Source organism: Mercurialis annua, linkage group LG2 (assembly GCF_937616625.2).
Source record: "Mercurialis annua linkage group LG2, ddMerAnnu1.2, whole genome shotgun sequence".
NCBI lineage: Eukaryota > Viridiplantae > Streptophyta > Magnoliopsida > Malpighiales > Euphorbiaceae > Mercurialis > Mercurialis annua.
This window is the reverse complement of record NC_065571.1, coordinates 52274719-52288984: the sequence shown is the minus strand read 5'-3', so window position 1 is coordinate 52288984 and position 14266 is coordinate 52274719. Positions and strand designations below refer to the sequence as shown.

The 14266-nt window shown below is 31.6% G+C and overlaps 2 protein-coding genes across 4 annotated transcripts; both read right to left on the bottom strand.

Moving 5' to 3' along the window:
• Positions 1 to 1839: 1839 nt before the first annotated feature.
• LOC126667482 (3-ketoacyl-CoA synthase 10) lies at positions 1840 to 4676 on the bottom strand. The gene is made up of 3 exons (XM_050360460.2): positions 4042 to 4676; positions 3086 to 3711; positions 1840 to 2547 (listed from the first exon to the last, which is right to left on the bottom strand). Exons 1-3 carry the CDS (start codon positions 4450 to 4452, stop codon positions 1989 to 1991), a joined length of 1596 nt encoding a protein of 531 aa, XP_050216417.1. The 5' UTR covers positions 4453 to 4676; the 3' UTR covers positions 1840 to 1988.
• Positions 4677 to 6869: 2193 nt separating this feature from the next.
• On the bottom strand, positions 6870 to 12168 carry LOC126667483 (protein WHAT'S THIS FACTOR 1 homolog, chloroplastic). Of its 3 annotated transcripts, none has more exons than XM_056104470.1 (4): positions 10392 to 12168; positions 9047 to 9253; positions 8527 to 8665; positions 6870 to 7455 (listed from the first exon to the last, which is right to left on the bottom strand). In XM_056104470.1, the coding sequence occupies exon 1, from the start codon at positions 11994 to 11996 to the stop codon at positions 10638 to 10640; it is 1359 nt and encodes a 452-aa protein (XP_055960445.1). In that variant the 5' UTR covers positions 11997 to 12168; the 3' UTR covers positions 6870 to 7455; positions 8527 to 8665; positions 9047 to 9253; positions 10392 to 10637. The 3 variants fall into 3 exon arrangements, with proteins under 3 accessions (XP_055960445.1, XP_050216418.1, XP_055960446.1); XM_050360461.2 differs by having other exon boundaries at positions 6871 to 7455; positions 8527 to 8670; XM_056104471.1 differs by having other exon boundaries at positions 6871 to 7455; positions 8527 to 8670; positions 9169 to 9253.
• Between the last annotated feature and the right edge of the window lie 2098 nt (positions 12169 to 14266).

The window sequence follows — 14266 nt, the reverse complement described above, 5'->3', positions numbered from 1 at the left end:
TTTTTTATAATGTTTAAATTAACAATAAAAATATTTTGTAAATTAATAAAAAATTATTATTTATTATTTATTATTAGAAATGGAAGCAGTCAGCTTTGTTTTGTAAGTTTATATAACACACTCAAATTCAAAATTGACATATATGAGGATCGACGCCTGTTTTTTTTTTGGGGAATACGTCTGTTTACTTCTGTAAGTGCGATTTTGTTATATATTATTTAAAAAAATTTGTTGATATAAAATATCATTTTAATAATTAATAAATACTATTAAAATTAGTTTTATTTAGGTTAGTTAATATTTACTTTTAAAAAATAAAAAATCTAGTTCACTTTTATTTTTTTAATATAATTAAAGAATTAATTAATTTTATTTTTTATTTAAAGTTAAGTAATCTATAATTTAAAGATTTAATAAAATTATATTAACAATCATTTTATCAAAATAAATATGATTTAAATATTAGAGTATATTTCGTGAATGAGGCCCTTACTCAAGAAATATTCAACATTAGTTTAAAAAAAAAAATTAAAGGTAACATAAAAAATTATTAAGAAATTAGAAATTCATTCAGACTTCCGCTTGATATGTCTCCTTTAAAAATGGAAGTAGATAGCTCGAACTTGTAAGTTTATATAACATACTCAACTTCGAATTTGATATATATTAAGATCAACGTCCGTTTACACCTCTAAGTGCGATGTTATCATATTATTTAAAAAATAAAATTTATCGGTATATAATATTATTTTAATTATTGAATAAAAAATATTAAATTCGTTTTATTTCTCTAAGTTAATATTTATTTGTTAAAAAAATTAAATTCACTTTTATTTTTAACATAATAAAATAAATAAATAATTTTTTTTATTTATAGATGAATAATAATACATTAAACATTCAGTAAGAATGAATGAAATTTTCAATAAAATAATTAAAAGATATAATTTTGACATTATTATTATTTAAATATGTTAAATTTGTACCCTTTAAAAAATATTAGTTTTAATATTTTATACTTAAATTTAATTTTATTAAACTAAAAATTAATGCATATTTATACATAATCTCAACATTTAAAAGTGCAGGGACGTAACATTAAAAAATTAAAAGTGCAGGGATCTAAAATTAAGAAAACTGAAAGTGCGTTAACGGCGTCAACACTCGCCTCAATAGAGGGACCTGGGGATGATGGAAGTTAAAGTGCAGGGATTTAATGATGGATATTTTAGTACATGGATCTTATGTGCAAAAACAGAAAAGTGCAGGGACACGCAGATGTATTAAGCCATAAAAGTAAGTATAGTGAAATGGTTAAAAGTGAAGAATTTTGAGCTCTTCCATAAAATTCAACAGCTAACAATAGCTTCGTGTTGGAAATTTTAATTTCAATTGTTTCTGTATGATTTTCTTTTTTTTGTCAAAGATAGCCTACTTTAATTGTTAGCATAGGTTAGCGGGAGTTAATGTTAGACATTTTTTAAATAGGCACACTGCCCGTGAGTGTTGAGGGTCGAACCCTCAACCTCATACACATATCAATTGTTTCTGTACGATTAACTCCCAATTTTTCCAACCTCTAAACCAAGCAGACCATAATTATTGATGTTTTTTTAAATGAAAAGGACCTCTTTATTACAATTCTAATTTACTTCTTGAATTATTGAATGAATTATAGAAAAACAAAATGGTCTTTTTTTTAACAAAAAATCATACATTCAGGTAGGAATAAAAGTTGTGAACATTTGCATTCCACAATCTTATTTTTTTACATTTCATTTAAAGAAATGAATTCGAAACAACTCGTCACGAGCAATCCGAACCAAATATGACAGTGTGTTAAACCTGAAATTTCTTCTTGAAACTACTTTCAAATGTGCTAATTTTAGTTCAACAATTTTGGATTCAGAAACAAACTAAAACATAAACAACAGTGTAGTTCCAATATATAAATAATTGACAATCGAATATCTCCACAAGCTTTTAAATTAAAGCTGCTGCACAGGATATCTGTCAATGCAATGAAGCCAAGGGTTTCTAGAAGGTTTTCGGACACGTCGAATCGACTTCCAAACCAGAGTATTACACTTAAAACCAGATCCATAAGCAATTTGCCAAACCCTATCTCCACTTTTAACCCTTTCCTTGGCTTCCAAGTAAGCTAGCTCGTACCATATACTGCTGCTCGAAATGTTTCCGAATCGGTGGAGAGTCATTCTCGACGCTTCCATGTTCTTGTCGCTCAGTTCGAGATTTCTCTGTATCTCATCGAGCACTATCTTGCTTGTCCCGTGGACGCAGAAATGCTCAAATGCAAGCTTGTAGTCAGGAATATAGGGTTTTGAGAGATGTGAAGATCCATTCTTTTTGCCGAATAAATGCCTCCAAACCAAGCTCGCGAAGAAGATGAGTTGCTCAGAAAATGGTAGGACTAGAGGTCCAAGTGTCGTGATGTTGGTTTTGAGCGCGTCTCCTCCGATTTCTACGAGTTCTTTGCTCAATTTTAGCCCCTTGAATTTTTGTTCATCTTCTTCCTGGTATACAGCCCTAGTTGTTGGAATTAGAGAAAAGTTAGAAATGTAGGATTATAGCAAGCTTAGACCTAGAAATTCGTATTTGCGGGTCATAAATGGGTCGTGTCGGCTTAAATACGAAAAATGATAAGTCTACTTATGAACAACTCACTATATGAAATGTGATTAGTCTAATTACAAAAGACCTACGATTAATAATCATGTTTGATATATAAAACTCAAATACAACACACTTATAATGCATTCGAGTGTCAAGGACGCATATAAACAAGTTTAACCAAATAAATAATATTATAGTTTACATAATATCAAAAATATAATATACTTCAGGAATAAAATTTAAAAACTTCAAATTACATATATCCGATCGTGTTTCATTTGTTATGTTTAATCCTCTTAGACACAAAATTAACAACAGGAACCTGTTTATATTATATTCAATCTACTTAACCTGGTGTGATGTTATTTAATTGTGTTGTGACCATAATTCTCGATCTTAGCAAAATAATCAAGATCTTAGCATATAATCAAAATGGATATAAGTAGAAAACCTGAAACTGCGATCGTCAGCGCCTTTATGTGTCCGAACAATGTGTTCAAGGTGGTACTTGGCGCGCCTGCTGTCACGACGCCTGTTCGACAACAGAACAGCGGAGCAGCCCATTCTGAAAAAGCAATTTGGAATCATCATGGAGCGTTCCTTACCGGCATACCAGTTATAACCCACCATCTCAGTGCTAACTACCACAGCAACATTATTGGGGTTAGCTTGCAACATATCTCTAGCCAGATCAACTGAAATAATCCCAGCACTGCAGCCCATTCCACCAAGATTATAGCTCAAGATGTTACCCCTCATCTTGTAATGATTTATCACCATGGCAGAGAGGGACGGCGTCGGATTAAAAATGCTGCAGTTCACAACTAGTATTCCGACATCTTTCGGACGGACTTTAGTCTTCTCAAAGAGCTCATCAAGGGCCCCAAATATCACCGTTGAAGCCTCTAAACGACCTTCCTTCATCGTTGTACAACTCTGTTGTTCCATTACAGCTTTAGGAATGTACGTTTCATCTCCAATTCCGGATGACTCTAAGATTCTCTTCTGAAATTCCAAGGTTGACTCATCGTACTTTCCGGAGCTACTTAACATCTCCAGGAACTGATTCTTGCTCACCTATAACACAATTACAGAAATCTCAAGTACTATAACAGAATAAATTCTTGGTTTAAAAACAAAAGGATAATTGAAAAAAGAATCCTGAACTTTAGCATGTTTTGCAATTCCAAAACAAACTTTTAAACTTGATAAAATCGGTGATCAACTTTCACGACTTATTTTCCGTTGAAAAAGTGCAAATGTCAACACACAATATACACGGTTCTGACAACCGCATCAATATTTTTCCAATGGAAAATAGATTGGTGTTCCAATTTACCAAATAGTAAACAGTTGATAACTGATTTTGCCAACTAAACTTTAAAAAGTAATATGATTTGTCTCTACCTTGAGATCATGATGAGGGAGATAACAAGCAAAATCAACAAGATAAATGGACCTTGGTCTGGACATGAAGTAAGCAGAAACAGTGAAAACTAGAACACCAACAAAAGAAAGAACAGTAGCAAGATCATAACGAGCATCTTCCCATAATTTCTTCCATATCTCTTCTCTACTAAGACTACCAACTTCAGCACTAAAAACAAGCACCAAAAACGGTATAGTAGCCAAATAAATGGCATGGTTGATAAGATAATGATAACCCAACTTAACATACTTAAGGTTAACCGATTGAAGAAAATCCGGCAACCGTCTCCGAACCCTTACGGAGAATGTCAAAGAACCAGCATTAGGACCTGATGATTCAATCCCACGGTTGACAATCTCTGTTGACAGAAGATCTCCTTCACTAGGCATCGTTAAATTATTTTTTATGTTTTTCTGGTGTTGATAAAATTGTATAGTTACGAGTTTATATGTCTGAATATATACAAGTGTGTAGTATTAAATGTTGCATTAATGTAATGTAGGTAAATGGAAGAAAGTAGGTGGAGAGTGAAGTTAATGAATGCACCAACTTGGGCTGGTATGCAGTTGAGGTGTTATGTATAGCTTTCAATTCTTCATTAAATGAAAGCTGGATACAATATATAGTTCAACACTCTAATCAAAAGGGTGTTTTTTTTCTATGCCAAATGCTACTCATTTCGTGTTCATTAATTTATTTTTATAAAAAAATGGAAAGCAAAACAAGATTATCATGTGATAAATAATACTCCATTAGAAATGGTTATTTACATTGAAATATCAAAGCTTATAGTCAATCTAAATTAATGAAATATGTTAAACAATGTCCATTAATTGTAGAAATGGTTTTTAAACACCACGTTTGAAATATGCTAAACAATGTCCTAAACTTTCATTTTTTTTAGGCAATTTCTTGCCCCAGAGCAATTTTTAGCCCACACAAACGATGTTGTTTTTGGCACTTGTATAATGAATAAAACGACATCGGATTATGTAGTTTGGCCTGAATTTTCCAAAAAATAAGAGGTGGAGCAATTATTTAGCAACTTTCAAACGTGGGGCTTAAAGCGCTAAAACGGTAAAGTTTAAGTATTTTAATCTAAATAACCCTTTTATCAATATGATTGTTTACTCTAATAAGTGTATTACATTAAATGTTGTTAATCTACAAAGCAAATATATTAAGATGGAACAAATGGGATTTTCTTATGCTTATAATCAATCTACCAATTAAATTACTCTACAAAGCAAATTATAGGTAAGAGTAGAATACTAACAAAGAAGAAATCTCAGCAATGTTAGGAATTTAATCATAAAATTTATGTTGAATCATTGTTGCATGTTTAAAAAGAGAGTTTACATGAACAAGGAAGAAATCACAAAATGGGCCTAAAGACAAAAGAGTCGTGTGTGATTCATGCAGCTTTCCCATAAAGGGTTTCGTAGGGAAATACTATAGCATCGCACATTGTAGTAATAAAGAGTCAAACTGCAATACAGGAAGTAGTTGAGGGTGTTTCACACCAAGATTTTGATGCTGATAATAATATGCAGTGATCAATGACCAAAATATGATTATTACGTTATCATTTGACTCTGTATGTGCAATGATAATGCAAATTAGATAATGGACCTATGAGTGGGATCCATACATAAAAAAAGAGTAATTCTAATTAATTCGAGTCTAAGATTTAATTAGTTCGAGTCCTAGTGGCTGGGGTTTTAAAAAACAAATTGGAGACTAAACTGGTGAAGCCACTAATTAACAATTCAACCAGTTAAATAAAAATAAAGATATTTATACAGCATATATTACATATTTAGAACAAGTCTACATGCTTTAAGGTTATTTAGATAAACTAGATGATTTTTACAGTTTAATTGGTTCAATGAGTTTCAGTTCTTGAGGTTTTTCCGGTTCATAGCGATTGAGCTACACTTTGTTTTTTCAAAAGGAATTGAATCGGACTGACTTTCAGATCCGGTTGAACCAGCCAGCCTGGTTTGTTTCTTAAAACCATGATATTAATATGGGCTACATGATTTAGGTAGACAACCTTCAGCTGAACTGTTGCAGCAATTACGTTAAGATGTGAACAAAAATCAGTGAGAAAAGGAAAGAAGAAAACGTTTAGGTAATACATCATAACATCACATGCAAAGCAAGACTGTTTTAGTTAGTGGTTTATTGATTCAACTGCCATGGGGACCTATGAACCCATTTACAGCAAACAGTTCAAAACTTCTGCCTACAACAATTTATGGCTATACACCCTGTACCTCACATAAAAAAAAAAAAACAACTACCCCCGCTCGAGGACGAGATGGGTTAACTCAAATGGTCATAAGTTCGAGTCATCGTGGGATAGGAGTAAAATCTTTTAATCCATTTTAAAAAAGGAAAAAAAATACTCGCATTGTTTTTGAGAGGCAACATGTATTAACAACTTCATGAAGAACAAATTTAGACTCTTTAATAACTATATGAATCTGTATGCAATGTGTTTAAATAACCCATAAAGACGTACAATTAGCTCTCTATAATTAACATATTCAGTAGATTCTAAATTGAATATTTCGAAAATAAACCACTCGTATAAATTAAAAATCAATAAGATACTAAACTAATACAAACAAAAACAACACACTTAACTTTTAAATGAAAATAGTGGTAATAATAAGAAAACTATAACCTAAAACTTTGCACAACTGAAAATTAAATTTATTTTAACTTATAAATTATATTCTAATTTACCTTATAAAATCTTTAAATAATTATAAGAAAGAGTATTTGGTTTAAGCCGTCCATACGTTTGGTCGACATTTTTCAATTTCTTTAAATTATTCAAATCTATTTTTTTAAATTAACTTTTAAGTGAAGTTAAGAATTTCTGCTTTTTTTTATTATTTTCAAAGCACCAATTGTTTTTAAGGATAAACTATTTGGTATATTATTACACTCTGAAACTGAGGGCAGATTTCAGATCTTTTTTAAAGAAACAAGAGATTTCAGGTTAAGTCTGCATCCATTTACTTTGTTCAAGTCATCTTATACTAAATTGTTTGACCTGTCTCAATCCACGTCTGACCAAAGACAAATCAACTCTTTACTCTTTACTAAAATCAAACCGGTAGTCGGTTTGAAAGCTTTTCTTGATCATGTCTGCAAGGCAGAAAATGACTTACCCCAAACTTTTAAATGCATTAAATTTCTAGGTTACCCCTAACTTTATCTTAATAACAAGAAAATATAACAAATTTTAAGTACTTAATTAAACACTTTTGGCAAGTTGGAAACCTACTTTACCGCGTCCCATATGTGTAGCATACGTACTAGCGCCCTGTCTCCGGTGTATCCCGGTGTCCCCCTGGCACCTCTAAGAAGTGTCGATGCTTCATAAGATTAAATCAATTTTGGTTAAAATAATTAATTATATCAGTTCGGACAAAAGAGATAAAATAACTTGACTAATTCAGTTTTGATTAAATCAATGGATTTCTAACTGAAACGGCCTTTGGCTCACCCCTATAAGTAACTATTACTACAGCAACTGCAGTAACCAGTTAACTAGCTAATAAGATTCAATCAAAATAGTTTAAGTCTTTTATCTTGAAAATGGGTTGTGTTGTCCCATACTGACTATTAAGAACTCAAAAAATAGTGTCACCTTAGTCCTAGGAATAAATTTGGACGGCCAATAATGGAATTTTGGTATTTCTGAGCATGAGCCACAGCTTGAAAAACTGCAATGCTGTTACTGCAATTGGGTCCACCGAAATTGATGAAAAGCCTGATTTTTTTTTGCCAAAGTGAAAAGCCTGATTCAACTCCATATTATCCACATTTACATGTACGTACTAGACATTATTGACACACTATCATTTTAGAAGTGTATGGAAATTGAACAAACCGAATTAACCGATACAGATCGGTAGCTAGGTTGGTTTGGTTAACCAAAATTATAATTTAGTTTAAAAAATAACTTTTTATCTTTTTATCGGCTTAACAGAATCAACCGACTAATTCAGTCGGTTTGGTATTGCATTTTTTAAATTTTGATAATTTGGTTAAGTCGGTTTTGATTAATTTGAATAATTTGATTGGTTCGGTTAAAAGGATAAAGTGGTTTGGTTAATTAGGTTATGGCCTACGGGTAATTTGGTTAGTTAAGTTAAGAAGATAAAGTAGTTTGGTTAATTAGGTTATGGATAATTAGGTTTGGTTTTGACCAAACTGAAACGAATGCTCACCAGTCACCCCTAAGTGTAAGTGCTTATTAGCTTCAGCCTTCAGGCATAGAAATTAAATATCATAACCAACTAGTATCCAAAAGCAAGTTATGCATATGCATTTTATCAGCCAATTTATGTCTAGAAAAATAAAAACGTCAGCCTATTAAATGGACGGTAAACATAACAGGCAAAAACATGAAGCATGCGAGACAGCTATATACTAGCTCATACCTTGCAGCTGGCCAGCCAATTAAATCATGGTTTAACAAGTTGAGTCCTCATTTTAATAAATATCTGCCTAGCTTTCAATTGGCCTCCGACCGATGTTCGAAATTTGCTACACCATGTGTTTTCTTCACCCTGCACGGTCCTACACTGATATGAGCAGAAAAGAGCTTAATAAGAGTCCAAATGTGGGGTTCAGACATAACCTGTTAAAGTTTAAGGATCACAACAAGAGCATAGCAAGAAAACTAACATGATCAAGGAATTTTCAACTATGGAGACAAAAAAAATAGGTCATGCTCATTATAACATCCAGCCCCATCCGAATATTTATTTATCAGGACGAGCTATATCCATAATCAGATGCAACTTGGTTCACAATTAATTTTCCATCAATTTGAAAAGAAATGGAAAAAGTTGAAATCTGTTGCCAGTGTCTTCAATTTTGTCGACTCTATAGTTTTTTTTCATTAGACGAAAAGACTCTAAAGTTCATTACAAGAGAAATCTATAGGAAATAAGTCACCTATGTATGATCAAAGGCACTGAATCAACAGCTTGACAGTCAACAATCTGGTTTAGAAGAAATAAAATGCTGACTGGTAAAACCAAATGAACTTTAGTTGAAGAGACCGAGCTACTATGTACATTCGGAATTTACTTAGGAGAGGCCAATTCCTGTCATCCGTTCCAGAAAAACAGCAACAGAACCCCATCTCTCGGGGTGTAGATTCTACAAGCAGAAAAAAATATCAGATAAAGCATGTCATGAATGAATTTCAAACAATTTTTGACTGAAAAATAGACCTCATATTAACATAAACATAATCACATAAGCATCAGCTATGTTGTTCAGCAAAAAAATTATAACACGGGTTATACCTTCAGTCCAGGAACTCACTGGAAATGTTCAGGATCAAAAATAGGATAGCATACTTTGGCACAAGGATTACTATAGTCGCAAAATTCATATCTTTTACAGAGAAATTGGTCAGGTCAGGACAGATGCCATGAATGCTGGAAACTTCAGTAGAAACAGATCAAAAACAGACTGACCATTTTATATTACTACCTTAAAAAATGAAAATCATAAAAGGTTCTAGTAAAAGGACTCATATAATAGACAAGCAGGACACTTTTTAGCCATGAAAATAAAAATGCTCTAGCCTAGCCTGTTTGTTCATAATAATGAATTTACTTTCACTTACAAGAACAAAATACCAGGTGCTATAATTCATACTTGGAGCTTTAAGATTACATGTCCAATTTGTTATAATTATTGCATTTTATAGTGTTTAATGATGATAATCAAAGCAGACTTTTCCCGTTTATAGTATATGGGGCATAGATTCAAAGGCTAAACCAGTTCTACTAATTCAAAAATGAACCTTTGTTCTTTGACAGTAAATCTTTATTTCTTCAGTGGTAAGACTATTAAAAGGGCCCACTGCCTCTTATTGCATCTCATCTATTACATATAATGAATTTCATGTCTTTGTAATCTAAAACATGCCATTTTGACTATGATTAGAGAGATGAATAGTATATGCAGTTTCTTTATCACATGTTGTCTACTTTTTGCAGCTGGGATCATAAAATCAGTAGCATTAAAATGATAGATTGAAGTTTTCCGGCACAAACTATTGCAAGCATCATTTTGTGGACCAACACGTACTCCAATAACATTGACCTGCTAAAATACCAAGAGAAAACATGTGGAGCTCCACAGACAAGAACATATTTTCTGATAGTTAATCAAGAAAACAGAACGCGGGCCTTGAAAATAAAACAGCTACGTCCTTAAAAACATATAAATTCTGGCATTTCTGGGAGGAAAGGAGCAATAGAGGGATGATACAGCTCTCTCTAACCTCGTCAAGTCTTTTACTTGAAGCCACAAGGGTTACAGGACGGATGCGAAGTTTCCATCTTTTACAGGCCAGAAGCTTAAGCAGCTCTACCTCAGTACCTCCTAAAGCTGCTTAGTTGCCCAATGAAGTCTGAGCTAAAGATAAGGATGGACCAGGCTTAGCCAAAACAGAAATAACTATAGCCAATATGCATTTTTTTTTCCTGAAGTTTTGTCAGATAAGTTAGAAACTATTTTTTCAATGACCTCAAGATGCATCACCATCTTTATATGCACAGCCAATCTCTTCAATCTCCATCTCATCATCGTTCCCACGTAAAGCATCTCCTAAACCACCCATTGTCTCTTCATGCTCAAATTGCATACTTATGCTTTCATTCTCAGGATCATTTTCAGCCAATTTATCGTACTCCGTGTCTGACGAATCACTAAATGTTTCAATCCTCTTTCTATTTCCTCTGTAACCAATACGGCTCAGGAGTTTTTCTTTCCAAACAACTAAAGGACCTTTCTCAATCAGTTCTTGTCCTTTATAAGCTTCAGTCAAGAACACACTAAACCTCTTTCCCCTCTCAGATACATAGAAAATCCCAATATGTTTCAACAGAAGTCTCATCAACTTCTGTGGCATCACAAATTCCCTCCGAAAATGAGTAAGATGATCGGTGGTAATAAATCTCTTTTCAATTGTAAAACTAAGCAATTCATGCATAATAGCGACAGCCCTCTTATCGAATTCTAATGATCCAGCTGTAAGCCCCTTAGCATCAGCATACGGCGACAAATAACACCTTTTCTGAAAATGCTCGATTTTTCCTCCATGTCTATACACCTTCTTGTAATTCGAAGGAAATTTTAAAGGAAACGCCAACGACAGCTGACCCGGTTCATGTTCATGTTCACGCTCATCCAAGCTTCCTTCACGCGTACTTACGCCTTCTACCTTCTTCTCTAACTCAGTAACGGCCCAATCACGATTCCACGAAACAAGTTCCAAATGCTCAACTTGCTCACTACATTTAACAACCTTAAACAACTCAGGATACCTATGCACCCAACTGATCCTGAAGTCCATAGGCAACCCAAAATCTCTCCGAAAATGCGCAATCTTATCCACACGAATTCGCTTATCAACCGACATCATCAAACACCTAGTTACATACTCAGCAGCTTTATCAGAATTCTCCTCAATCAACCTATCAAGCTCTTCCAACAAATCCTCACCTTCTTGAGTCATTCCACACCACAACACCCGTCTCTGATCCTTATACAGTTCGAAAATCTTGGGCGATTTTCGGAGAAACTCCGATACTTTATGGGGCTTAGGTAGATTGATTTTGACTCTATGTTGTTCAAGATTCCTGACGGGGATTACCATTTCTTGTTCTTGCTTCAAGATTTCCATGACTGATAAAACCTTGGAGACAATTTTGCATTTTTCGGTTACTATTTCGAGATTGTGTATTCGTTTGTTTTTGCTCCTGTCTTGAACTCGCTTACTTGAGGTCATGAATCTGGTTTGTAACCATCTGAATAATGATTGTTTGTACAAGTTTGTTCTCTGAGGCATTAACACAAACAGGTTGGCTTCGATCATTTTATTCATGGAAACGAACTGCTCGCTATTCAAGCGGGAATTAGCAAATGGTGCGATGTGGGCTATGGGTTGCACTTCCAATCCAAATGTAATCAGTTGGTGATAATAGACGCAAAGCCCAAGGCCGATATGAGTAATCAGTGCATTCAGCTGATGAATGATGTGAGTGATGAGGAGAAAATTACACAATAAATCACTCAAAAATATTCTATATTTTTAATTTTTTTCGTTTATGATCTCATCTTTTAAATTCTTTAATTTTAATATATTTTTAATTTTCATTTTTAATTATAGCTATTTGTCTAAATTAAAATTTAAATAAATTTTTTATATTGTTTTATTTTTTAGATTTATTATGATAAAAATGCTAATTAAAAAAATATAAATTAATATAAACAAAATATTTGAACTTTTTTTCACTATAATTTGGACAAATGATTATAATTGAAAGTGAAAATTGAAAAATAAGTTAAAATTTAAAAAATTTAAAAATTGAGAACATAAATGAAAAAATAGAAAAGATGGAATATTTTTGAGTGCTTTAAGCTTATTAACAAATGTGAAATTTCTTTTCTCAATACTAATTTGATAAGAAAAAATATTCAGCTATTATTCACTTATTTCACAAAATATCATTTACTCCTGTACTTACACGTCTCCCATTTTAACATTAAAAGGAAAAAAAATAGGCATATCTGTTTACATTTTTCTACACTTTCAATGAAAAAAAGTCACATCTCATTCATATACATATCTAATTTTGAACATGTTATCGATACTTCTTATAAGCATTTTATATATTTTTAATATATCATATATGTAATTTATATATGATAATAACATCTTTTTTAATTTATAATATATGATAAGTATCTTTAATATATAATTTATACTTCCTCCGGTTCATAATATTTGTCGCATTTAAAAAAAAATTGGTCCATTGTATTTATCACATTCGAGTTTAAAAAAGGTATTAATTACTATTTTTCTATTTTTATCTCTAATAATAAATAGTTTAGTAAAGTTAAAAATAATTAATATGGACAATTTACTAAAAATATGTACAAATCAAGATAATTTAGTAAAAATATATACAATAAATAGTTTAGTAGTTTTTTAATTTACATAAAATAGTCAAATGCGACAAATATTATAAATCGGAAAAAGTATATTTTTTAAGCATGTAATATATACATACATATTAATTACATATTGAAAATAACTCATATACACTTTCTTTTAATCAATTTAGGAGATATGGTTTGAGATTTTTTTCTTTTGATGTATTTTGATAGATACATGTTATTTAATACACTTATAATAGGTATGTTTTTGATAGATAATTTATATATTTTTTAAAGGGGTCATTCTACAGTACCATTGACTCTTCCATACCACTTATAACAGATACCGTTGGATGATATTAATATTGATCACAACCATCAATAGTTTTAACTTGATACCTGAAGTACAGGTTACTCCTTGAAGAGTTTGATACTAGACAAAGTATTACTTCAACCCCCCAACTTGACAGTGAATATTAAAAACATCAATTTCAGCTCAAAAAAACACAAAGTTTGTATATTATAGATAGGCTTTACATTAGTTGATTCGATCATAAAATCATATCAACCGGAACTAATTTTTCCACTTTTTTTAACAGAACCACCTAAAGGATTTAAATTGAATTATAATCGAATTGAAGTAATTCTTTAGTTTGGCCGATTATTTTTGTTAACTGAATAACTAAACTTTATTAACATTAATTATTAAAATAAAACAATTGGTATTAATTTTCCATTAAATACAAATTTAGAGGATAAATTAGTATTTAATTCTTATAAAAAAATTATATAATATCTTAAATTTTTTAAATTTAAAAAATAGCATTATATATAATTCGGTTAATTTTACCAATTAAATTAATTTGAAAATTTTTATATACTAAAAAACCAAACCAACTGAATAATTAAACTTTTCAAAAACAAAATGAACCATAACCAAACTAAATCCACCAAAAGAAAAAAATTAAAATCTAGTATAGGCGATTAAAAAAATTATTCTCTAATTATGGGTTATTAAAACATTTATTTGTTACGTGTGAGTAAAAGATTATTAAAATTCAACTCCCGACGTGAGTGCTATTGGATCTTGATTACTCATAATTTAAATTTAAACTATCCCATGAATGGAGAAGTCCAAGGAGAACAAATTGTGCATTTGATTAATCTGAGCAGGGACTTATACCATGGAAATGAAGAACGAATAAAGGGTCACCG